The following is a 26073-nucleotide window of genomic DNA, read 5'->3' as shown; positions in this document are numbered from 1 at the left end:
GCTCTACCACAACATTTCCACGTCACACGGTCTTTTCTCCTGCATCCTAATAATGCTAAACTTTGGATTTTTAGGATCTTATTTCTGGCTCAGAAAATGAAAGGAATGACTCGGCCCCCCAGCCCGGCAACCAGTCAGACCCGGGGAAGCAGGGGCTCGGCCCCCTGGGCAACCCTGTCCCTGTACACGCTGCTGTCAAGGTACGGTGGGCCGGCCTCCACGCCCGTCTGAGCACTCAGCTCACAGGGCCAGCTCGGGGCAGGGAGTGCTGAGTTAGGTCTGTCAACAGGGGGAGAGTCCCACGGACCCATGGACGTGTTCAATCCACTGGGAGCATCGCAAGACAGGAGTTGAGACATGGGCCATCAGTGTACATGGACCAAGATTCTCTTGCCCAGCGGGGGTCTTCCCTGCAGACAAAGACCCCTGCTGGGCAATGTTTGCCCTTCTTTGGAATCACAGCTCAGCCAGCCTATTCCTGACTTAAAAGGCTTCATCAGCTCAGCCTAGAGGTAGACACAACTGACCGCAGTGCACACAGGATTTGTATGTGGCGTAAAACAGGTGTAGGGCAGCTGGATTTTATGCAAGGGAAGCAAACCTGAAGGCCCTGCCTACAGCAAAGCCTATATCATTCAAGCCAGTCTCCCTGTGGAAATAAAGACAAAGCAGAGGGTTACACTCCCAAGAGACACATAACTACAAGCATGATCACATAGTTTTGGTTTAAGTTTCTCAGGATTATATCTAATAGTTCACAGGGCACTTTCTCCTCAATTAACTGCCTGGTAGTCATTTGACTTTCTTCGTAATGTTTTATCCCAAATAACTTCTGATTGATTTGGGGGCATGTTTTCTCAGCTCTAAAGCCACCGCTTGATGCTGAGATGATTCTTAAGAAACATGTTTGAAAAGGTAAATTGAGTTGGAATCAATGCTAAAGTAACGGTGCCCACCCACTGCCCCCTCCACTGCATGTACACAGAAGTGGTTTTCATCTTATAAATGGATGGCGGGTATTTCTGATTCCCAGGAAAGCTCCCCAAACTGCAGTGGCTTAAACCCAGCCTACAATCCACGCAGCTCAACAGCACTGAAAATAAGTGGCTGTTGATGAATTTTGTTCACTGCACGTGGAGGGTGGAGGGGATGATTCAGTGATTTCTAACGTTGTGTGCCAAGGGAAATTGCATCAGTATTTCTACCAAAGTATTTAAATTCTGCCTAATGCAAATGAGCAAAGCCTTCAGCCTCTTGGTACTAAGGGAGAATAATAGTTGCCCTGAGGAAGGACAGTCAGTTTCAATGAGGAGCAGGCCTGGTAACCACCTGGTCCAGCAGGACTGGCTGTTTACGTGAAAGCCAGCAGCTCTTCTGACTGGTCAGTGCCTGTGGGTTCTCAGCTGATGAATATTCATCATCTCTAAGCTAGGAGGCTACTAGAGGGCTTCTCAAAGAAGGAAGCAACCCAGCTAGGGAAAAACATCTCTGCCCTATCGACTGCGTAAGCTTCACATAAGTCCATTGAGAGAATGCGCGAGAATACTCTGAAAACTGTAAAATCCTCTATAAGAGAACGGTGCTCACATTGCAGGCTCCAAGTAGTACATATCAGGTTGAATAAAACATGATTCCTGGGCTTCCCTGGTGGCACAGTGGTTGGGAGTCCGCCTGCCGATGCAGGGGACAGGGGTTCGTGCCCCGGTCCGGGAGGATCCCACATGTCGTGGAGCGGCTGGGCCCGTGAGCCATGGCCACTGAGCCTGCGCGTCCGGAGCCTGTGCTCCGCAACAGGAGAGGCCACAACAGTGAGAGGCACGCGTACCGCAAAAAAAAACAAACCATGATTCCTGCCCTCAAGGAGCCTACAATCTAGTCTGATGTCACAGCCACCACTAGTCCATATGGGGCTTTGAGCGAATAAGAAAAATGTGCCCCAAAGAACTTGAATAGACATTTCTCCAAAGATAAACAAATTGCCCAACAAGCACACGAGAAGGGGGTTCCATGTCATTCATTGTCAGGGAAATGCAACTCCAAACCACGACAGAATACCACTTCAAACTAACTGGAATGACTAAAATTTTAAAAATGGAAAATAAGTGTGGATGAGGATGTGGAGAAATCGGCACCCTCATGCGTTGCTGATGGAGATGTAAAATGGTGCGTCTGTGTGGAATGCAGTTTGGTGGTTCCTCAATAAATTAAACACGCAATGACCACATAACCCAGCAAATTCCACTCCTAGATACACACCCAAAAGAATTGAAAACAGGTGTTCCAACAAAAGTGTATGCGGGAATATTCATTGCAGCTGTATTCCCAATAGTCAAAAGTTGGAACTAACCTAAATGTCCATCAAGTGAAGAATGGATAAACAGGGCATATCCATGCAATGGAAGATTATTCAGCCAGAAAAGGGAATGAAGCACTGATTCTTGGTACAACGTGAATGAACCTTGAAAACATGCTGCGTGAGAGAAGCCAGACACAAAGCACCACACAGTGTCTGATTCCATTTTTATGCAGTGTCCAGAATGGGCACATCCATGGAGACAGTAAGCACGTTAGTGGTTTCCCAGGGAAGGGGAGGATGGGGAGTGACTTCTTAATGGGGGTGGAGTTACTTTTCGAGGTAATGAAAATGTTCTGTAACTGGGTAGCAGTGATGGCTGCACCACATTGTAAATGTGCTAAATGCCACTGAATTGAAAATGGTGACTGGGGATTTTTATGTTCCTTGTATTTTACCGCAATACAAAAGGAGAGTCCCCTTCCCCAGGTGGCCACAGCCCCCCATCAGGGCCAGTAGCCTCGGAAGCAGACCTGGGGCTGGATGTCCGCCTCCCTCCCCCCTCAGCAGGGTCTGCAGCAGTGTGACCATTACGGGGCAGCCTCAAGCGTCATATGAGACATGCAGAGGAGAGACCTCACCGTGGGTTAGGAAAGGCTTCCCAGATGAGCCAGGGTTTGAGCCAGCCTCGAAGGATGAGCCGACGTCAGACAGCAAGCAGAGTAGGGAGTCACAGATGGCAGAAAATGACAAGGAAAAGAGTCAGGAGGGGTAAGCCATTGGACAGGAGCATGTTTAGGCAGCTTGCTGATGGTCTCCTTTGCAGGCTGGAGTTTGGACTTCAGTGTGCCGAGCAGGATGGACAAACTGAGTGCAGGTGGCTTGGGGGGCGTGCTGCGTGCCCGGCGCAGGGTATGTGCAAATTCGAGGCAGAAGGCCTTGAGGAAGTCGTGCCCTCTCTAGCTGCAGGCCCCACCACTCCCTCTTGCCTCACACTAACTTGCTTTCTACATTCATGCCCAAGCCTTAAACCACTGGATTTGGGATCCAGGTCTGCTTTAGAAAGATGACTGTGCTCCGCTTCTATTGGCCATGCAGTTCTAGAAAGAAAACAAAAGCAAACCCACAGCCTTAGTATCCTCTGGTGTCAAAAATATGAAACTGTACAGTTCCAGGGATTCGGAGTTCCATGGGTTCAGCGGCCTTTGCCCCTCACTATCCAGAGAAAATGGTCCGATTTTCGTACCTTCTAAAACGTTCAGAGTCCCTATGTTAAGGCGACAGCTAGAGAAAATGCCTTAGCCCCTGACTTAATTGCTAGACCCAGGGCTGCAGCTCCCCCAGACAAGCAAGTTCTAGGGGTGGGAGCGGAGGCTGCACCAGAGCAAAGCAGGGCAGAGCTGACTCTAGGAGCCCTGCAGAAACTATCCCAAGTGCAGAAGACTGATTCATTACCTGGAGCACTAACCGATGAATGAGCAGGGAGGAGAGCCCCCAGCCCACGGGAATACTTGAGTTCATTGTTCATTGGTCTCCAAGAAGAAGCCTCCCTGAGAAAACACAAAAAAGTCTTCGGTGGAGGGATGCGCTGAGTCAGAGAAAACTTTTGTGGTTAAAGCGGGGAAGCTGCCCAGTCACAACATGCCCGCCAGCTATTCAGGAGCACCCTCTTCTGGACACCGCTGGTACCACACCTTCCCTCCCACTTGTCCCCAGATCCCCAAGACTGTACCATCACCATATCCATGTTCCTTTCAATCTTCTGTAATAAAGTCAGGGTTTGGAAATGTATGTTTTTTACCCGATTCCAGTATGGATCTATTTCTTTCCAATCTATGGAGGCCTTTGGATTTTAGGAGTGGGTTATAAATATAATCACACTGTCCTTTGAAATCTGTTATTATTTCAACAAGATGTTTCACCATCTTTCCATTGATTACTGAGATCGAAAGTCGAGAATGTTTTTCCCAGCTTGCAAGTGAGGTAATTGAGATGTCACGAAGTTGGATGATTGTACCATGTTCAAAAATGTGTCTTCACTTCCGAGCCTGTGTCCTTAACTTTTTTCAAGGGTCCAGATCGTGCTCCATGATGGGTAACTTCTGGAAAGGTCCCAGTGGGTGACTGACCCTTCCCGTAGTCAATAAAGAATCTTTAGTTCAGAGGATGTCACTTCCTGATCTTATATCAGTGTTTGATGGGAAGGGGAATTGATCTTACATTTGAGGTAACAAAAATCCACATTCTGGATTTTCAGAGGCAAGCTGAACTTCATCTGAGTTTATGTCATTAATAAGTCAGCGTACTAAGGGCTTCACTAAAGGTGATTACATGTATACAGATGAAAGAGCTTTCTTATGAATCCATCCCAAGAGCAGAATATCTCCGTTAGGCCGTCAGGTGGTTTTAGGTTAAGAAGGTGTCCTCATGAAACACAAGTTTACCTCTCCCTCTCCTCCGGGAAGGAAATTCTCCTCGAGCCACTTCTAAGGCTCAAGACTCCCCGCCTCAGGGGTGTCCTTCCTTTGCGATGCATTTGCAGTGGATTTGTCCGTTAGGTGCCTTAACGTCCAGGATCTCTTTGTGCATCCTGCCTTTGCTGTATTGTGTGTCGGGGGTTCAGGAACATCCATCCCATGAAACCTCCTAGAGATATATTCATGATGCCAAGCCATTCCCATCCATTACCTAAAGCACATACCGTTTCTCCATCTGCTTTGCAGTCCAAGTCCTTGAGCGACAGTAAGAACCGCCACAAAAAGCCCAAGGACCCTAAGCCAAAGGTGAAGAAGCTCAAATATCACCAGTACATCCCCCCGGACCAGAAGGCAGAGAAGTCCCCTCCGCCCATGGATTCGGCCTACGCCCGGCTGCTCCAGCAGCAGCAGCTGTTCTTGCAGCTGCAGATCCTCAGTCAGCAGCAACAGCACTGCTTCAACTACCCCGGGCTCCACCAAGCTCAGCTCAAGTAAGTCAGGCAAGCCCAGGCTGGCGCCTGGGGGCAGACGCTGGTGGTGGCTTCTCTGGCTGAGGCCCCCGGGCCAGCCCCTGGGGACCCAGCGAGTCCTGCGCTGCACGCATCCTGGTGTGTTTAGAGTATGACTGTTTAGAAACCACGCCCACTTTTTCAGGGACAGAAGGCCAGGAGGAAGCACGTACATCAACGCCCCTGATAAGAGGCCTCTTTGGGGAAAGTATTAGCACTAGAGTAATGGCAGAACGGAGGGGAGGGACCATCTAAGAATGTAGCATTGGAATTGGGAGCCAGTCCAATACTGATTATGTTTCAGGAATTGGCTCAGGGCTGAGTGACTGGGTGACAGCCTCAAATATTGACTCCTGAGCCCAGTGTGTGATCTCACAGTGAGGTCACCTTGTAAAGGGTCTTTCTCCTCAACCATAAAGTTGGGATGTAGGTTCTCCCACCTGTCTCTGTTCAGCTTCGGGTCACGCTGGTGATTATGCCACATGCTGTACGCGATCAAGCTTCGTGCGCGTGCTCCTTCCTCCCCAGAACAGGGCATCTGCTAAATCACAGATGGACGGGCCTCTCCCGCGGCCACAGTCTCCACTGCTCCCTCTTGTCTCCCCAAAACTAGCTTGAGGGGTGCTTACCACTTGCCCTCTGGCCCACTCTGTGATTCTTCCTCACCCTGCCACTTCTACTGATTTATTATTACATTTATTACATTGCACTGACTATTATTGCTGATGTATTTGTTATTACCCGCCTGATCCTTCTGGGCAATTAGCTTGTGATCCAACCTAAATGCAAGCCACCCCCTAAGGGTTCTGGTCACCCAGTTTTCCCCACACTGCCAAGCAACTCTCTGACACCAGCTGGGCGTTCTACAATTCAACTCAATTCCGATGCTCTCTCCCCGGAGATCGTGTCAGATCCCGCAGGTTGAGGGCTCAGTCCCACAAGACTGCCCCCTCCCCCTTCAGACACCAATCACAAGTCCAAGCTGTCACCTGTGCTTCTGACAGACCGGCTACAGATGGGAGGTTCCAACACTCCCCTCCTTGGGTTGGATTAATTTGCTAGAGTGGCTCACGGAACTCAGAGAAACATTTTACTTTTAGGTAACCGGTTTATTGTAAAAGCACGTAACTCCCCATGGGAACAGCCAGATGAACGAGATGCTTGGGGCAGGGTACATGGGAGGCAGGCAGAGCATCTCTGGCCCCTCCAGGTGCACCTGTCTCCCCAAATCTCCACATGCTCCCCAACCCGGAAGCTCTCCAAACCCCATCCTTTTGGGTTTTTATAGTGACGTCATTATATAGGCACGGCTGATTAGATCTCTGGCCATTGCCCATCAGTTCAACCTCCAGCCCTCTGTCCTCCCCAGAGGTCAGGAGTGGGACTAAACGTTCCAGCCCTCTAATCACATGATTGGTTCTCCAGGCCACCACCCTCCATCCTTAGGTGGCTTCCGAGAGTCACCTCATTAGGATAACAAAAGACAGTTCTGTGCTCTCAGGCCTTAGGAAATCCCAAGGGTTTTAGGAGCTATGCCAGAAACCAGGATGAAGACCAAATATATATTTCCTATTCTAAATCACAGTATCACACCCCCAGATGTATATTTGACTGTATTTGATTGTATTTTAAGTGCCTCTTTTTTGTTTGTTTTTCAGGGAACCAAATGAGCAGGTGGTCAGAAATCCAAACCCTTCTTTAGCACCGCTGAGCAATACCCCTTTGTCTCCTGCCAAAAACAGCTTTTCTGGACAAACTGGTGTCTCTTCTCTCAAGCCAGGCCCACTCCCATCCAACCTAGATGATCTGAAGGTATACGGTTTGACATGATTTTCTTTCTTTCTTTCTTTTTTTTTTTTTTTAACAAATATATATTTTTTAACCACTGTGGTTGGACACCCAATAGAACAGAAGACTGTGGGCTCCCAGCTCAGCTCTTCCCCTGGCTGTGCAGCCTTAAGCTAGTCTCTTAATGTTTCTGCATGTCACATTCCTCCTTTGCATGAATGAGTCATTGTAAGAGTCAAATAGAATCATATACATGATAGCCCTTAGCGCAGAGGGCGGCTTTGAGATTGATACAAGTTTCCAATGGCCAATTTCACGATGAACTTTTACCAGTCTCTTGAAATAAGAAAAACAAGAGCCATGTCAAGAGCTTTTCATGAATCTAACTGTGTTCAGTATATCTGACCCATCTTTATTTGAAGCATTTATTTCCCCACAATGTTTTGAATGTCAAAATGTCCTTTCCATCAGGAAATGATGGCAGCAGTGGATAGAAGTTGAGTGTTTCTGGTGTTTTATTTCTTTTTCTTCCATCAGGATGCTATTAAATAAGGAGAACAGTCCTTACTTAACAAGGTAAAATGTTGGGAACCCTATGTCGATAATATAATTTAAGACAAGGTGCTGTTCTATTAAGAAATCCCCAGTTCTGAGAACTTCTGCCCTGAAGTGTAGCAACAGCTTCTTAAATGATACATGTGTGCTAGCAGTTGACTCTGGATCACACTCATGGATCTCAGTTCACTGAAAGGACGCTGGCCTTTGAGTTGAACCTGGTGTGTTTCAGAGCAGTCCTCAGGATTGGCAGATTCGTCCGTCCCGTATTTACAAAAGGACAGAAAAGGATGGAGGCAGGGCCCTTCCAGGTCTCCAGTGCGTGGGCACACCTCCCTCCAACGCCTACTCCAGCTCAGTGATTGCACCTCTTTACCTGGTTTCCACCCCACCGATTACTCTTCCCTCCAAGAGGATCTTATCATTTTTCCCCAAAACACTAAATTCCTAAAGGCCCCCGTGGTCCTCACTGGGCCAGTCTTATGGCCCTTCCCCAGCCCGCAGTCCTCCTTGGTCATCCTCCTTCCCATGCTCAGCCCTCAGTCATTATCTCCTTTGGGGGAAAAGTAGGATTGGGACTCTTTCAAATTAGAGGAGATTCAGTGGCCACCAAATGTCAACACTGGTAGATAAAATGTATCTTGGGCTTTGATATCAAAGGTTTCTCTATTCCTTACACTTGGAATAAAAATGCTTAGGTTTCGTCGAGTTTGGTTCAATTTGGCAGCTATAAACCTAGAGGAGGAGGTCAGGTTTATGATGATGCCCTCCAGAGCGGTGGTCCCTCACCCTCCACACCCCCGCAGATCATCAATCCATAGAGATAAAAGTAGTTTCTCTCACCTGGAAAACGTTATGCTCAGTGAAGTAAACCAGACACAAAGGGACAAATATTGTGTGCATCCACTTCTGTGAGGTCCCTGGAGTCCTCAAATTCATAGAGGCAGAAAGTAGAATGTTGGTTCCCAGGGGAGAGAGGAATAAAGGGTGAGTGTTTCATGAGTACAGAGGTTCAATTTGAGATGATGAAAAAGTTCTGGAGGTGGGTGGTGGTGATATTTGCACAGCATTGTGAATGTACTTTGTGCTGCTGAACTGTACACTTACAAATTATTAAATGGTAAATTTTATGTCATATGTCTTCTACAAAGATTTTTTTTTAAGTAGTCTATCTCTGGATGGGATCTCGGATCACATAGGACTGGAGGTGTCTTGGCCCCAAAGAAAACATAGTTCAGATATGACGTGCCACCTAGCAGAGCCCCTAGAGGTGGTTTCCTTGACGTGCACATGCTCAGAATCATTGGCTGGTTATAGTTACAATAATTAGCAGAGGTATAAGAAGACGGTGGTGGTGACAGTGAGAACTACCATTTTTTGAGTATAAACTATCGGTCGGCCATCTTTCAGAGGTTTGCTTTAGAATTGAGTTTGGGAGTGTGCCTTCCTCTGCAATTTTTCAGAATAGTTTCAGAAGGAGAGGGGTTAACTCTTCTCTAAATATTTGATGGAATTCACCTGTGAAGCCATCTGGTCCTGGTCTTTTGTTTGTTGGGAGTTTTAAAATCACAGTTTCAATTTCAGTACTTGTGATTGGTCTGTTCATATTTTCTATTTCTTCCTGGTTCAGTCTTGGGAGATTGTACCTTTCTAAGAATTTGTCCATTTCTTCTAGGTTGTCCATTTTATTGGCATAGAGTTGCTTGTAGTAGTCTCTTAGGATCCTTTGTATTTCTGTGGTGTCCACTGTTTACCTCTTTTTCGTTTCTAATTTTACTGATTTGAGTCTTCTTCCTTTTTTTTCTTGATGAGTCTGGCTAAAAGTTTATCAGTTTTGTTGACTTTGAGATTTGCTTTAATTTTTGCCCTACAAGATAAGTTTTAAATGTAAACATAATAAATCAGGATCTTAATGAGGTTAAATGAAATGCAAGTTAACCAGCTTCTCCATGACAAAACTGGGGCTTGAACTCAAGTGACTGATGTCAAAGGCTTTGCTATTGTCATTCTCGAGAGTGGAAAGGGGGCGGGGGATAGATGGGAGAAACCTGAACTGGGCTTGACTACTGGGTGTATGGGGAGAGGTGTCACCTGGGAGAGTTACAGCAGTAGCAGAAATGGGGAGGGTAGACTGAGGAGATGGTTTCAAGGTTTGTCGGCAAGTTCATTCAGTTTAGAAAAGTTGAGCACGAGTACCAGCAGGACAACCAAGTGAAAAAGTCTAGCCAGTTTCCATCAGTTAGACGTATATCAGCCTCACTCAGCTCACCTGTGCTGTCAGGGATAGGAACAGAAATCTTGGAATCGTTTGCATAATGGGGAGGGTTGGAAGTAGCGCAGCAAGTGAGATAGAAGGAGAACAGAATGGAAAGAGTGGGAGGGAAGGATGGAGAAGGCGGAAAGGAAGGAGAGAAGAGGAATAAAGGAGGAGAGTGACGGAACCACATGTAGGGAAAGGAAGAAATAAGAGGACTTAATGCAGGTAACCCTCAAAAACAGTAATCAGAAAGGTTAGGCAATGAAGGTGATGTTTTCCAGAAAAATGCTTCTGTTTTGCTGCTTAGAAGTGAAAGGGGAAAAGCACTGAGAAAAAAGTTTGATTTCTCATTAAAAAGTTATACGTGGTAATTTGACAGTATATGGATTTTTTTTGTATCCTGCTTCTAACAAACAGGAGAGTCAGAGAGCCAGAGAGCATGGGGGGTCGGGGGAGGAGAGAGAAAGTAAATGGGGAGTTTAAAAAATTGGGAAAATATTTGATGGATATTAAGAAATAATTATTCATATTTTAGGTGTGATAATGATCTTATATCTATATTTTTTAAGAACTTACTTTTTAGACAGAGATACCAAAATATTTACAGATTAAAATATATAATTTGCTTCCACATAATTCAGGAAATGTAGGGGAAGAAGTAGTTTGGGGTATAAATGAAACAAGATTGGCGTATAAATGAAACAAATGCGGGCTGATAATTGTCAAAGCTGGTTAATGGGTTTGTGGGTTCACTACACTTTTCTATTTACTTTTGTGTATGTTTGAAATTTTTCATAATAAATGGTTTAAAGTTTTATCAACGATTAAAACCCCAGGGAGGGACTTCCCTGGTGGTCCAGCGGTTAAGACTCTGTGCTTCAAATGCAGGGAGTGCGGGTTCAATCCCTGGTCGGGGAATTAGAATCCCACATGCCGCATGGCACGGCCAAAAAATTAAATAATTAATTAATTTAAAAAATAAAACACCAGGGAATGTAAGAAAGAGGTTTATACAAATCTTTGTCCCAAGCAAGCCTACACAGCATAATATTCTGAAATTTATAGCAAACTGGACTGAACAAGTACTCATTTTATTTTAGAATATGAGCTGCATTATTTAATAATGTTTAAATTATTCAGTGCCAGAGCAGATTCTAAAAATAAACGTAGAACTCATTAATTTTAAGTAACTCTAAATTAAAACGGTAGTGAGTTGCCATTTTGCACTTTTTCAAACCAGCAAATCTAAAAGAAAATGGTAAAACAATGCTAGCCAGGCTAGGGGGCCGAGAGCATATTTTATTGCTTGTGGTACGGTAAGTTATTCAAATCCTTTTTGAGATAACTTTAAAAATAACTCTTAATGTAATATATATTCACTATTGAAATATGATAGTGTATAAAAAAGTGAAGAGTATTTTTTTTGTCTGCACAGCACGTGGAATCTTAGTTCCCCAACCGGGGATCGAACCCGTGCCCTCTGCAGTGCAAGGCGCAGTTTTAACCACTGGACCACCAGGGAAGTCCCAAGTATTTTAAAAGACAATTAACTCACAGATTCTGTATGCTTCTAGACTTAAAATATGCATGAACATGTTTGGTTTTAAAATAATTATTTTAAAATAATTATGTGAACATATACTTCGGGCATGCTTATTTTATTTTATTTATCATGGACTTTTTCATAACATTTAATATTCAATAAGATTTTTCTTTTTTTTTTTTTTTTTTTTTGCGGTAGGCGGGCCTCTCACTGTTGTGGCCTCTCCCCTTGCGGAGCACAGGCTCCGGAGCACAGGCTCAGCGGCCACGGCTCACGGGCCCAGCCGCTCCGCGGCATGTGGGATCCTCCCAGACCGGGGCACGAACCCGCGTCCCCTGCATCGGCAGGCGGACTCTCAACCACTGCGCCACCAGGGAAGCCCAAGATTTTTCTTTTTAATACTGGCACATCATTTCTCCACCTCGTTGACATCCCTCTATTGGACTTTTAACTTGCTTCCAAATTTTTGCTATTAAAAATATAATTTGTGGGCTTCCCTGGTGGCGCAGTGGTTGAGAGTCCGCCTGCCGATGCAGGGGACATGGGTTCGTGCCCTGGTCCGGGAGGATCCCACATGCCGCGGAGTGGCTGGGCCCATGAGCCATGGCCGCTGAGCCTGCACGTCCAGAGCCTGTGCTCCACAAGGGGAGAGGCCACAACAGTGAGAGGCCCGCGTACAGCAAAAAAAAAAAAAAGAAAAAAAAATTATATATATATATATATATATATATATATATATATATGGTTTGTACACACATTTATTAATTTCTCTAATTATCTCCCCAGGCTAAATACATGGGAGTGGAACTCCTAAACCAAAATATATAACTATTTTTAAGAACTCTTGATCCATATGGCCCCATTCCTGTCCTGAACATTTGTGGCAATCTATTCCCAGAGGTAGTGTGTTAGGGCAGCGCTTCTCAAGCCTGAATGTGCCCAGTGAACCACCTGGGGCTCGTGGTGAAATGCAGATTCTGATTTGATAGGTGTGGGGAGGGGCCTGAGATTCTGCATTTCTCCCATAAGCGCCAGATGCTGTCTGATGCTGCTGGTCCAAAGACCACACTTGGAATAGCAAGGTATTGAAAAGCTTTTTTTCCTTAACATTTTTATTCAGTTATTTTTTCTGCTACTTCACTGACACAGTGTTATTATTCATTTCTTTGTCAATTTGGTGAATACAAAGCTATGTACATACTTATTTTATTTGCATTTCTTGGAATACTAATGATGGTGTACATATGTTATTGGCCATTTTTCTTTTAATTTTATCTTTTGTTTGTGAAGGGTCGGATCATGTCCATTACCCAGTTTTATACTGGGTATCAGTCTTTTTCTTTTGATACATTGAGCTTACTAACACTTGATTACTTGCCCTGCAATTATCTTTTAATGAGGTGGCTATTTGCATTTGCATTTTCTTCCAGTATTTTTGACTTATAGTTTTCAATTTTTGTGGTCAATATTTTTATTATTACTCTCTTTGCTTTGAGGCTCAAAAGATCTTTCCCTGCAAAATATCAGAAGAATATTTCCCTATAGATTTCTGGCTGTTTTATGGAATTATTGACATTTAGGTATTTAATATGTTTCCCATTTTAATTAACAAAAGTAATATGCTGATGTGGGCTATTTTGGAAATACAGATAAGGAGAACCATTGTTAAGATTTTAGCATATTTTTATCTAGACATTTTCATCTTGCAAGCATAGGTTTAAGTATATATATATATATATATATATATATACATACATACACATATTTATATAATTCTTATAGAAATAGAATCAAGCAATTCAAACGTTTCTCACTTAATCATATACCATAAATAATTACTCATTATTCTATATCAACAAATAGCATCAGTTTTAATGGATCTAAAGGGTTCCATCATGTCTATCATATTTTTACATATCTGTGATTTATGAACACATGTAATTATTTCAACCCTGCAATTTTATATAATATATATATATATTATATAAAATTGCAGGGTTGAAATAATTCCATGTGAATCAACGTAATAATAATAGCAAACACACTGCACTAACAATTTGTGAGACACTACTCCAAGCCCTTTACAAATTTTAGGCCATTTTAATCCTCACAAAAATGTATGAGGGAGGTACGGTCATCCCCATTTTACAGAAAGATCACTGAGCTGGGAAGAGGCGGGGCCAGGATTTGAATGATGGTCTCATCTCCACACATACTTCTCTCAATATATGACTGTTACCAAGCCAGTCAGTAAAATTAGGACATCGATGGTAATGCAGAACTGCAAGGCTGAGAACCTGGTCCTGGGACCAGTAGCATCTGCATCCTCTGGGAACTTGCTAGAAACCCAGATTCTCAGCCCCCAACTCAGACCTGCTGAATCAGGAACCCCGGGCTGGGACCCAGCTGTGCTGTAATGCTCTTGCCAGTGGTGGCAAAGAGGTGGTGGACAGGGTACTCAACTAGGATGCAGAGGTCCCGGGGTGTCAGCCTGCTTTGATGTTGTGGGTTGAGGGCTGATGTCCAAACCCAGGCAGGTATCCGTTTTCTCACCTGTAATGTGGGGACAAGGACCAGGATGGGGGTTGGAGAGCAGTAGACCAGATAACCGCCATGGTTCACTTGAGCTGGACATTTCTATAATCTGGATCCATGAAAACATGGTGTATGCCAATATTTTCAAATCATGAAAATTGTGCAAAACTGATGCACATCTGGTGTAGGGGAGGAAATCGGAAACAAGGAAGGGGACATTATAAAATCCCATTTGTGATGTCTTAAAGTTTCTGTAACAATAAATACATTTTTAAAAGATTGTCATTAAGCAGCGCTAACGACGGCCTGGTTTCTTTAGGTCTCTGAGTTAAGACAACAGCTTCGAATACGAGGTTTGCCGGTGTCCGGCACCAAGCTGGCCCTCATGGACCGGCTTCGGCCCTTCCAGGACTGTCCTGGGAACCCTGTGCCCAACTTCGGTGACATAACGACTGTCACTTTTCCTGTGACACCCAGCAACGCGCTGCCCAATTACCAGTCCTCCCCGTCCACCAGCGCCTTGTCCAACGGCTTCTACCACTTCGGCAGCACGAGCTCCAGCCCCCCGATCTCGCCCGCCTCTTCCGACCTGTCGGTGGCAGGGTCCCTGCCGGACACCTTCAACGATGCCTCCCCGTCCTTTGGCCTGCATCCGTCCCCAGTCCACGCGTGCCCCGAGGAAAGCCTCATGGGCAGTCTAAATGGGGGTTCCATCCCTCCTGAGCTGGACGGACTGGACTCCGAGAAGGACAAGATGCTGGTGGAGAAGCAGAAGGTGATCAACGAGCTCACCTGGAAACTCCAGCAAGAACAGAAGCAGGTGGAGGAGCTGAGGCTGCAGCTGCAGAAGCAGAAGAGGAGCAACTGTCCCGAGAAGAAGCTGCTGCCTTTCCCGGCCACCCCCATCAAGCAGGAAGACGCCACCTCCAGCTGTCCTTTCGCATCCCCGCAAATAGCTGTGAAAAGACAGAGCGCCTGCTCGGAGGGCCAGCCGCCGGCCCGTGAAGATGCTCAGCTCCGGCCCCTCGGGAACACTCGCTGTGCGGAGCCCTCAGGTCAGACCAGCGTACTTTCTTCCACATTCCTCAGCCCGCAGTGCTCCCCGCAGCATTCGCCCCTCGGGGCTGTGAAAAGCCCGCAGCACATCAGTTTGCCCCCCTCACCAAACAACCATTACTTCCTACCCGCATCTTCGGGCGCCCAAGGAGAAGAGCACAGGGTCTCCTCACCTGTCGGCAGCCAGGTGCGTACTGCACAGGTAAGAACTCCTGGCCCCGTGCCTGGTGATCCCGTCCTCCTGGAGGCGGGATGTGGATGTGCAGCTGCTAAAGAGCTGACGTTGGAACTTTTCACGGGGAGGGTTTGCCACACACCCAGTAGCAACTTCCAGACGCCACAATGCACAAGCCTTTACAGTAGAACGAACTCGCTTCCGAGGCTAGCGTGGCGAACTTGTTCTGGAAAGGGCTAGATCATAAATGGTCTGGGCTTTGTGGGATGTACAGTCTCTGTCACAGCGCCTCAGCCCTACGCCTGGATCACGAAAGCAGCCATGGACAACTGGTAAACGAATGCACGTGGCTGTGTTCCAGTGAAACTTTATTTAAAAAACAAGCCAGAGGCTGGATTTGGCTCGTGGGACTGTTCCCAGGACCGCTTGGTATCAAGCCTTACCATAGGCCAAACCAACTCATCAAGAGGGCCAAAGAGGGAGTTACCATGGCCATGTAATGGTCTGCATAGTACAGATATTTACGTACTGTGTGCCAGGCTCTGTTCTAGTCTCTGGGGATCAGTGCTGAGCTGGCCAAACAAAATCCCTATTCTCATGGGGAGACAGATAGTAAACAAAAGGTATAAGTAAGTATTTAACACATTAGAAGATGATACATTTTACAGAAAAAAGGCAGAGAAGGGAGATTAGGAGTTTGGAAGTTTACAACTTTAAAAGGAAAGGCCCGGGACATTTGAAGGAGGTAAAGGAGAAAACCTTGTAAGTACTTGAGGCACAGGCATTGCAGGCGAAGGAGGAACAGCAAGTGCAAGGGCCCTGTGGTAGGAGCATGTGTGGAATGTTCAAGGACCAGAAAGAAACCAGTGTGTTTGGTGCAGAGCGAGAGTAGGGATGGCTTAGAATAGTGACCAGTTCAAAGACAAGACCAAGGTGACCATCCAGGACTTTCCTTTTATCCATGAAAACAAAGAATTATTAGGAAAGTCTCTTTGAGAAAGACAGTTACGTTATCAAAAGGTTCTGAAATCCATGTTATTAGAAAGGGAATAGGAAAAACACTTACATTAATTGGATGCCTGCCATGTACCAGGTCGTAAGAGGCATGTACGTGAGTCATCTCATTAATTGTCACAACAACCTTACGAATTCCAATTTATCCCTCTTTGCTATTGAGGAAAATAAGGCCCAGGGAGGTGAAGCCAGTTGCCCAGGGTCACAGGAACCTAGGTTTATCAGATTCTAAAATGCATGCCCTTTTCCCACTGAATATTCTCTACCCTGGGAGTATGAGGCGTGGCCATAGGTAAGGCGAATACATTTTTTATGAACCCATCAGAACAACACATTCATGTGAATGATGCTCAGTCCTCAGTCAGCACTCCGGGAGGAGAAACTTACATGGATTATCATCCTCATTGACAACAGGTATTGAGTGCCTCATGTCCTAGGCAACAAAGGTAAAAATAGCTCTTGAAATATACAGCTGTGGACCAGAAGGTGCTCAGTTGAAGGATATCATACCATCAAGAAGAACTACCATTTGTACAGTCATTGATGGTTTACAAAGCACTCTTTGTAAAGACATAAATAAGTCCATAATAAAAAAAATTAAAAGATAAAGAGCGGGCTTCCCTGGTGGCGCAGTGGTTGAGAGTCCGCCTGCCGATGCAGGGGACGTGGGTTCATACCCCGGTCCAGGAAGATCCCACATGCCACGGAGCAGCTGGGCCCGTGAGCCATGGCCGCTGAGCCTGCACGTCCAGAGCCTGTGCTCCGCAACGGGAGAGGCCACAACAGTGAGAGGCCCGCGTACCGCAAAAAAAAAAAAAAGATAAAGAGCAATATAGGATAACATCACTGATGGGCACTTGTGACATTAAATGCTGCATAAAGCATGGAAGTGGGTATTGATCATGAAGCGCTAGAAAAATCTGGAAGGCTTTGCAAATGGGTTGAACTTGAGAAGTGGAGTTGGAGAAGGAGAGTCAGGAAAAGATCATTCCATGTGAAAAAACACAGGGAGGGAATATATACAGGGCCCGGAGGGATTAGTAGAATTTAAGCTCGCAGAGGGGAAATCATACTCGACTGTGGAGCGTCTTGAAGACTTATCCTGTTTAGATGTGGAGACCCTACGATTTAGATGTGTGGAAACCATGGAAAGTTTGTGAACAGGAAATGATACGTCCAAAGCCAGATCTGAGACTTCGGTGATGGAATTCAGGGAGGTTTGGAAAGATGAGATACCAGGGCAGGGCCTAGTTGTCTCAGCAAAGGTTACCCTCAAATATGCTGCTGGTGGCCATTTAATTTGTCCTTCTTCCTTTCTACAGAACTCAGGGGCACGTGAGGGCCATCCTTCAAGCTTCTCTCCCCAGCCTTCCAGCCTTCACCCCTCTTTCTCTGGAGCCCAGGCAGACAGCAATCATGGTGCTGGGGGCAACTCTTGTCCCAAAAGCCCAGGTGTACAGCAAAAGGTAGGCACATGGGAAGAGGTTTAAACTGGGGGTTGGCTTTGCCTCTTCTCTCTCTGTGGCCCCTGTTCTCCAAATGTTGAGGTTCAAAGGCAGAAAGAAATGACATTTTGGATAGAAACAAGTCCACTTGAAAGGGACAGAAATGGATATACAGATATAAGTGAGGGTATTCCAAGGCACTGTTTCCAGGGTTCATCCCAGAAATTATGCCAACGTGGCCTTGGTATGTTTGGGAAACATCATGGCAAACAGACCTGGTTCAGTGAAGTTCAAGATTGGAGTCAGGGCACATGGGAAAAAAATGTGGAGAAAGAAGTAGTGGGTCCTTGGAAAGGACTGAAGAGATGCAGAAAGTTGGAGTCACGGTGCAAAAGGGAAGAGATGATGCATGTCAGCAGGTGGGACAATCGGGGGTATAAAAGATGCGGGACATGGGGAGTTCAAGGAGCAGTGGGAAGATGGTAAAAAGGAGACAAATGGGCTTCCCTGGTGGCGCAGTGGTTGAGAGTCCGCTTGCCGATGCAGGGGACGCGGGTTCGTGCCCTGGTCTGGGAAGATCCCACGTGCCGCGGAGCGGCTAGGCCCGTGAGCCATGGCCGCTGAGCCTGCGCATCCGGAGCCTGTGCTCCGCGATGGGAGAAAAAGGAGACAAACGTGAGACGGCCATGACACAGAAGTGCTGCAGGCCCCAGAGCAGGGCATCCGGAGGGGACAGGGACCCTGAAAGGTCCTGGGCACTGCACAGAATGCACTCACAATCCCCAAGGCTGGCTCATGAAGAGATACCCTGGCAACACCTGCCTGCAACTGTCTGCATATACATCCACTTAGGAATGAAACGGAGTGGGAGATAAATCACTCTGGAAATTCCTGGGTTGGTGGAGCTCTTCATGTCAGATTGGATGGACCCTTTGCTTTATTTTCTTTTCTCATCTCGCTTTCTCCCAACAGACAGGGTGTACCTTAGAGGGGGAAATGAATTTTTGAGGTTCCCATCCTGAGACGCCTCCAGCTTTGAGTCCATAGTGATGTGTAGCATTGTTAATATGTATCTGTGATATATATGTAACATAAATTTAAGCCCCAGCTTTTGTTTTCCCTTAAGTCAATGTTTGCAGAATTTAGCCTGTAGTTTCTAAAACAGAAGCTGTACCATTTCCGACGCATGGATTGATTGTCTTTCTCTGCGTTTTACTCACCCAGATGGCTGGTTTACACTCTTCTGATAAGTCAGGGCCAAAGTTTTCACTTCCATCCCCAACTTTTTCTAAGTCAACTTCAGCAGTTTCAGAGATAAGCCAGCCTCCGTCCTATGAAGATGCAGTAAAACAGGTAAGCACATGATTTGTTCTTTACGGAAGAGCAGGCTGACTCAGTGGACGTGGTTTTACATGATGCGGCCTCACGCGTGGAGATTCTGTTGTTGAGCGTGTCTGTCACCTCCCTGCTGGAATGAGCAAAATGTCTAGATGCTCATTGTGGGGATGTGTTGTGTGTGTACAGATGCTGCCTGAGGCGGAGAGAGAAGAGGTTGGCTGGGCGCCCAGATGCCTGGGCTCGGTGCCAGCTGCCTCTCCCACTACCGTTGGGCAAGTATTCAACTTCTCTTACATAAAATGGAGACGATGTCTACTGCATAAGGATTTCAGATGATGCAGCATTTATCACATTGTCCAGACATGGGATAGGTACTCAAATATATGAGAGTAATTGCTGGGCCAGTCATTTCTAAGTTTCTTCCTAGCTTCAAAATTCAGTGATCCTAGTAAAATATGAATGGTTGTAGAAGCTGGGTAATCATGGAGGTTTGTTGTAGCCTCCACTTCCATTTATGTTTGGAAATTTTTCAAATAATAAGTTAAAAAAAACCAGCAATGAGTGATCTTATATTTCAAATGGTCTGAATGTGGATAAAGTATCAGATGGCCCTCCGTGTGTGCTCAACCCAGAAAATACCATCTCCATCAGTTGCTGCACCCTGGTATCCCACAGAGAAAAATCAGCCTGCAGTTAGATTTCATTTGGATGAGAGAGTGTTTTAAATATCTGGAAATTTTATGCAAAACGTAGGCTTTCCCATTTCTGAAAAAAAATCAGAGAACTGGCAACCCTGTAGGCACATCTCTGCCAGACAACCATTGCCTGAAACAAAGTATCGTTGCCTCCTTGGACCAGAACATGTGTTCTAACCTCTACCCCTCTCTCTCTTGCTCTGTGTTTGGCTCATTTACATTACCTGCCAGACCTTGTAGGCATTTAATGCAAATGATTGGTTCTCTAAGCAGTGCTGTCGCCCACGTTGATCATTGATGCCTCTGTTTATTGGGACCTGGCTCTCAGAAGAGTGAGATCAATATATGCCTCTGTTCTCCCCCTTCCTGTCCCCTGGTATCTGTAAACATCAACGCATCCTTCTTGGTTTCAAAAGAAAAAAAAAAGGCCAGGCAAAGTGGACTTCCATAAACAGACTCTGCTTCACAACTCAGATGAGCCAGAGGGGAAGATGTAGTCCTTACACATGGTGATAGATTCCACAAGCTGTCACAATGAGGAACCAGAGAAATGTGAACCACGTTCTTGGGTCACATCCTCAGCACCCAAATGGGAGGCAGAGCTGAGTCACCTCATTTCTTATTTTGTTTATTTGGGTTCTCTCTCTTTTCTTCTTGGTGAGCCTGGCCAGAGGTTTGTCAATTTTGTTTACCCTTCCAAAGGACCAGCCTTTGGTTTTATTGATTTTTTCCTATTGTTCTTTAATTCTTCCTTCCTTCTGCTGACCTTAGGTTTTGTTTGTTCTTTTTCCAGTTCTTTTAGGTGGTAAGTTGAGAATTTTCTTGTTTTTTTGAGGAAGGCATGTATCACTATGAATTTCCCTCTAAGAACTGCTTTTGCGGCATCCCATAGATTTTGTACGGTTGTGTTTTCACTGTCATTTGTCTCTGGGTATTTTTAAATGTCCTCTTCAATTTCATCGTTGACTCATTGGTTTTTTAGTAGCATGTAGTTTAGTCTCCATGTAAGCAATTTTTTCTCATTTCTTTTTCTGTGGTTGATTTCTAGTTTCATGCCATTGTGATCAGAAGAGATGCTTGAACTAACTTCTGTCCTCTTAAATTCATTGAGGCTTGTTTTGTGTCCTACCCAAGTCACTTCAAAGTGATAAAAATGGCCACAGTATATATGTGTTAAGGTGCCCATCTCCTGGGATGGAAACTTCTCAAACAACTGAATTCACTCTGAAGAACTCTGGGCTAGGGAGCATTCTGCTTCCTTTTCCCCTTCTTTTGTTGTAATAGATTGTTTTATTCAGTAGTTTTCCTGTCCAGAATTCATACTGAGCTTTAATCACACATGGTTCAAAAACCTTTAGTCAGTTACACTCATATACATAGCCTCATTATTCACAAAGGCCAAAAGGTGGAAGCAACCCAAATTGGTTGAATGGATGAATGGATAAACCATTGATGGATGTATGGATAAACCAAATACATATTCTGTACATGCAATGAATATTATTCAGCATTCACAAGGAAGGACACTCTGACATATGATACATACAGCATGGATGCACCTTGAAGACATTATGCTAAGTGAAATAATCCAGCTGTAAAGGGAAAAATGCTGTATCAATCCACTTATCTGAGGTACTCAGAGTTGTCAAATTCAGAGGGACAGAAAATAGAATGGTGGATGCCAGGGGCTGGGGGAGGATGCAATGGATAGTTAGTGTTTAATGGGGAGAGAGTTTCAGTTTTGCAAGATGAAAAAAGTTCTGGAGCTGGACAGTGGAGACGGTGGCACAACAGTGTGAAGGAACTTAATGCACTTGAACTGCACACTCTGAAATGGTTGAGATGGTAAATTTTATGTTGTGTGTATTTTACCACAATTAAAAAAAAAACACCCTAGCCAAACCTAGTTCAAATGCCTGTTGTGCTGCTTCTAATGATTTCCTACAGAAGCGGTTGCCATTTTTTAACTTCTCTGTTCTCCTTTGGTTACTTTGCAATAGCAAATGACCCAGAGTCAGCAGATGGACGAACTCCTGGATGTCCTCATTGAAAGTGGAGGTAAGACATCAGGATGCGCTGCACCTGCATGTACTCTGGGGAGCAAACCTCAGGATCAAGGTCAGATGCTCATTGTAAGCTGGACCAAAAAGTCATTTCAGGGTTGAGTGTCACTTCCTCTCAGCCTCCTGTCCACATTTGAAGCAGAGATAATGTGAATAGAAGGCATAGATGATGATTCCTCACTGCCTTTGTCCCGTTGTCCTCAGAAAATTTTTCACCAGTCATTTTAACAGTTTTCATTTTTCAGCTCAGTCCATGTTTCCCTAAATGTTTTCTCCTGCTACACCATTTCTCCCTGCTGTTCTAATCCCAATGTCCCCCTCTTCTTAATTATAAGAAGAAGAAAGCAGATAAGGCAAGTTTTGTGCTACCTACTCAAAATGAAATTTAATTGGTAATCTCCCACCGATGACCAATTCATGTTCACATGGCATTCAAGTAAAAAATGATCAGTGTGTTCTTTTTGCCTCCTTTTAAGTCATTCATTTATTTCTCTTTAAAAAATTACATAGTATGTGCCTAAAATTTGAAACCACACAAATGAGTAGGATCATGTAAGGAGAACGTGTGCATAGAAAGAAAAGACTCCAGATCTGAGCCCTTAAGTAACAACATTGAAAGTTTCAGGGAGAAAAGTGGCCAGGCATCATACTAGGTTCAATGCTGTACCAGGCAAAGTCTCCACCTTTAGGGGGTTTGCGGTCTGGTAGGGGAGATGGGGAAAAAGCAAGTAAACAGGCAATTCTTCCATTGTAACAAGAGGGAAAAAGGAAAAGATGGGCACAGGTGTATGTATCATTGTAAGTCTCATAATGGAAAGATGAGCAGGTTCCTATCAGACACCCTTATATTTTTAATGAAGTATGTTGGCAAGGTCTGCAAAGAATCGGGGTGCGAGAGGGGAGCACGGGAGGTTCCAGGGAAAAAGAACAGTGATGAATTGATCACAAGTGAATTGAGTTTTCTGGAGAAACACAGTAGGATCCCTAGGCAGTATTAAGTGCCACTTGTAAGTTTGACATCATGACGTTAAAGAGAAACCGGGCAGCTTCATTGTGTAAGTTTTCTCTTGAACATCCAGCCAATCCAGGGCAGGCTTGGAGAAAACAGATGATAAGATTCATCCAGATGTGGGCTTTTGCCAGGGGAGTATGATGATGGGAGAAAAGGACAAGGGGATTGAGGATATTTATGAGAGAGTAATTACAATGGTGGCTCAGGAGTATAGACGGGACAAGAAGTAAAAACCAGAAGGGGCTGATGGATGGTGATGCAATAGCAGAGTTGGTAGCTGGGGGTGACCCCAGCTGGCTGAGAAGTTGTTGTCGTGGGGTCCTTATGAGGGGAGCTAGAGGAATAGGAGGAGATGGACAGATAGTTGGCAATACTGATCGAAATTGAGCTTTCAGGGGGATGCAGTGTTTGGGGACAACAAAGTCCAGGCTGTGTCCAGCAGAATGGGAATGGCGGAATCACCTGAGTTGGAGGGATGGAGTGTCAAGGAACGGAGAGGCCAGCTGGACAACGGGTCACTTCTGGGGATGCTGAAGTCACAGAGGATGGCAAGAGTTGAAGTGGGGCGAAAACAATGAACTGGAAGTAGAGTTTTCAGTGGATGAGGAGGAGGGGCCAGGAGACAGGGGGGCGGGGACGGGGGCAAGGAGAGCAGCGTGACCCTCAAAACCACTGAGGAGGGCTTCCCTGGTGGCGCAGTGGTTGAGAGCCCGCCTGCCGATGCACGGGACACGGGTTCGTGCCCCGGTCCGGGAGGATCCCACATGCCGCGGAGCGGCTGGGCCCGTGGGCCATGGCCGCTGAGCCTGCGCGTCCGGAGCCTGTGCTCCGCAACGGGAGAGGCCACAACAGTGAGAGGCCCGCATACCGCACACACACAAAAAACCACCACTGAGGAGTTAATAAGAATGAGGGGGAGTGACAATCAGAACGTGGCAATGGGAAAGGACCTGATGACCTATCTTCTGGCTCTGCAGCAAAGAAACCCCCAGTGAGGGTGTAACGGAGGATGCAGTGTCCTCAGGGGATAGCCAGGTGTCAGTGAAGAAGCAGGTAAAAGAACCTGCTTTGAGCATTCAGTAATCACAGAGTGGAATTTCCGGCAGGAGAGGGTTTGGGTAGAGACCCAAGGGAAGAACTGAGAATATACAGAGCAGTTTGGGGATCAGACTGGGTGGTGAGCAGTGACCCGAGCAGCATGGCCGTCTCCTGCGTCTACACGTAAGTCATTCGTTCCAAAGATTCATGCACGTGTCATGCTCGATCGGAAGTGCTTGAACAATTCCCGTTGTGTTTTACCAACAGAAATGCCGGCTGACGCCAGAGAGGATCATTCATGTCTTCAAAAAGTCCCAAAGATACCTGGGTCTTCTCGAAGCCCCACTGCTGCCCTCCCCGCCAAGCCCCCGGCTTCCTTTGAACCAGCATCTGCAGGAGGCCAGCTCTCCTTCGATCACTACGGCGCCGACAGCAACGAGCACCTTGAAGTCTTATTAAATTCCCAGAGCCCCTTGGGGAAGGTGGGCGACGTCACCCTTCTGAAAATCGGGAGCGAGGAACCCCCCTTCGATGGGATGGTGGATGGATTCTCCGGGAAGGCTGCGGAAGACCTCTTCAACGCGCCCGAGATCCTGCCGGGCCCTCTCTCCCCCATGCAGACTCAGTATTCACCCTCTTCCGTGGACAGCAGTGGGCTGCCCTTAAGCTTCACGGAATCTCCTTGGGAAAGTATGGAGTGGCTGGACATCACGCCACCCAGCTCCACCCCGAGCTTCAGCTCCCTCTCCACCGGTGGCCCCAGCATCTTCAACATCGATTTCCTGGATGTCACGGATCTCAATTTGAATTCCCCCATGGACCTCCACTTACAGCAGTGGTAGATGCTTGATGCAGCGTGCTTACGGAAGACCAGTAGGAACTCCGTGGGGGAAAGCACACAACCGTAAATACTTACATTATCCAAAAGAAGGAGCGGGGGTGGGGGACGAGGGGGAGGAGAAGCCGGAGAGAATTAAAAAGAAGCAATGGAGACTTCTGTGACAACGAACAAGAGAAAATAGGAGTCTTTTCTATATAGATAGATAATGTAATATTTACCAAACTTCAGTGACGGTTCATGATTTCAGCCGTGCATTCAAAAATGTGCTTTTTCAGACCAAGAATGCCAAAAAAAAAAAAAAAAAAATTCTTCCACTGCCTTTTCAAACACCAGTCTTTTTTCTAGCCTGTACTTTTTCTCAGGCGTTGTTGGGGCATAATCTCACTTTGTAAGCTTTTCTCATGAATTTATTACACATACTGTGGAAAGAAAATGTAAGCTCTCTAGGGAGCACAGGGAAGCCAGTCCATCAGAGGTGATGGAGGGCGTACCCATGACGGAAGCTGCTTCCTGTCTGTCCGTCACCTGGCTTTCAAAACAGAAGTCAGGCCCAGTGTCAGGTTCTTAAGGCAGAACAGAGGGACAGGACCAATCCATTCCCAGGGGAGTGAAATGAACTCAGCGTCCCTCAGCCACAAAGCTGCCCCGTTGCAGTGGCCCCAATTCTGACCCACAACAGACCCACCTTTGGCCTAAAGAACCCCACCTAGAATTTCCCTCCTCCTCAACCAGTTGCCGAATCATTCCCACTGTCTCCGTGGTGATAAGCGTTGTGAAACAGGCGAGAACCCTAAAGCAAGAAGAAAAGCAAAACCGTCTGCCGTAGACAGTTCTCCAGCACAACCCCCTTTAGTGTCAAAGACTAGAGAGGACCATGTAGGCAGACCAGAAGGACCTCTCTAGCCTCAGGAAGCCATATCAGAGATCATTCAGACAGGACTAGAGAACATCGTTTCACGTGTCATGGAAATAAATACCATGGGTTACTATAACAGGACGATTATTTATAGAAGTCAGGCTGCTTTTCTTGTTTTCTTATTGGTGGGAGGTGGTCCACCTCTGTTTACCTTTCTCCCGCTCTACTTTTCTTTCAAGATGATCAGTCCTTTCTTGCTCCTCTGTTGGAGATCTTTCCTTTTCTGCCCCACAATCCGAAGAAGAGAACTTCTGCCGTCTAACCAGCTGTCATACACCTAATAAAGCCATATGTTAAAAAGCTAAAAAATCGAGGTTCTCCTGGAGACCTCATTCTCCATATGCGTAATCTGCTACAAAAGGAAGTCAAAAGAATGCCCTCAGGAAGAAACCAATGACTCGGCCTATCAGTCACAAAGCTGTCTCTACCCTCATTTGATTAATAGCCATCACTGATTTGGGTTGCTCTGGGGAAATCGGAAATCATTATATTGTAAAGATAAATATGAATCATAATTACAAGG

The 26073-nt window shown here is 45.9% G+C and overlaps 1 protein-coding gene across 3 annotated transcripts in view; it reads left to right on the top strand.

The window, feature by feature from the left end:
* The window catches only part of MYOCD (myocardin), a gene marked incomplete at both ends in the record, with an annotated part of 89289 nt that extends 64654 nt beyond the window's left edge, over window positions 1-24635 (top strand). For 2 of the 3 annotated variants that reach the window (XM_079726410.1, XM_079726412.1), the window contains 8 exons: window positions 75-200; window positions 5017-5261; window positions 6938-7091; window positions 14277-15215; window positions 17525-17668; window positions 18872-19000; window positions 21681-21738; window positions 24061-24635. In XM_079726410.1, the coding sequence (XP_079582536.1) occupies window positions 75-200; window positions 5017-5261; window positions 6938-7091; window positions 14277-15215; window positions 17525-17668; window positions 18872-19000; window positions 21681-21738; window positions 24061-24635 (2370 nt within the window). The remainder of the gene's footprint in view (window positions 1-74; window positions 201-5016; window positions 5262-6937; window positions 7092-14276; window positions 15216-17524; window positions 17669-18871; window positions 19001-21680; window positions 21739-24060) is intronic. The other variant, XM_079726411.1, reaches the window with a different exon arrangement.
* Window positions 24636-26073: the final 1438 nt, after the last annotated feature.

This window comes from Hyperoodon ampullatus, assembly GCF_949752795.1.
Source record: "Hyperoodon ampullatus genome assembly, chromosome: 19".
Classification (NCBI taxonomy): Eukaryota; Metazoa; Chordata; class Mammalia; order Artiodactyla; family Ziphiidae; genus Hyperoodon; species Hyperoodon ampullatus.
This window is presented reverse-complemented; position numbering and strand designations above follow the sequence as displayed.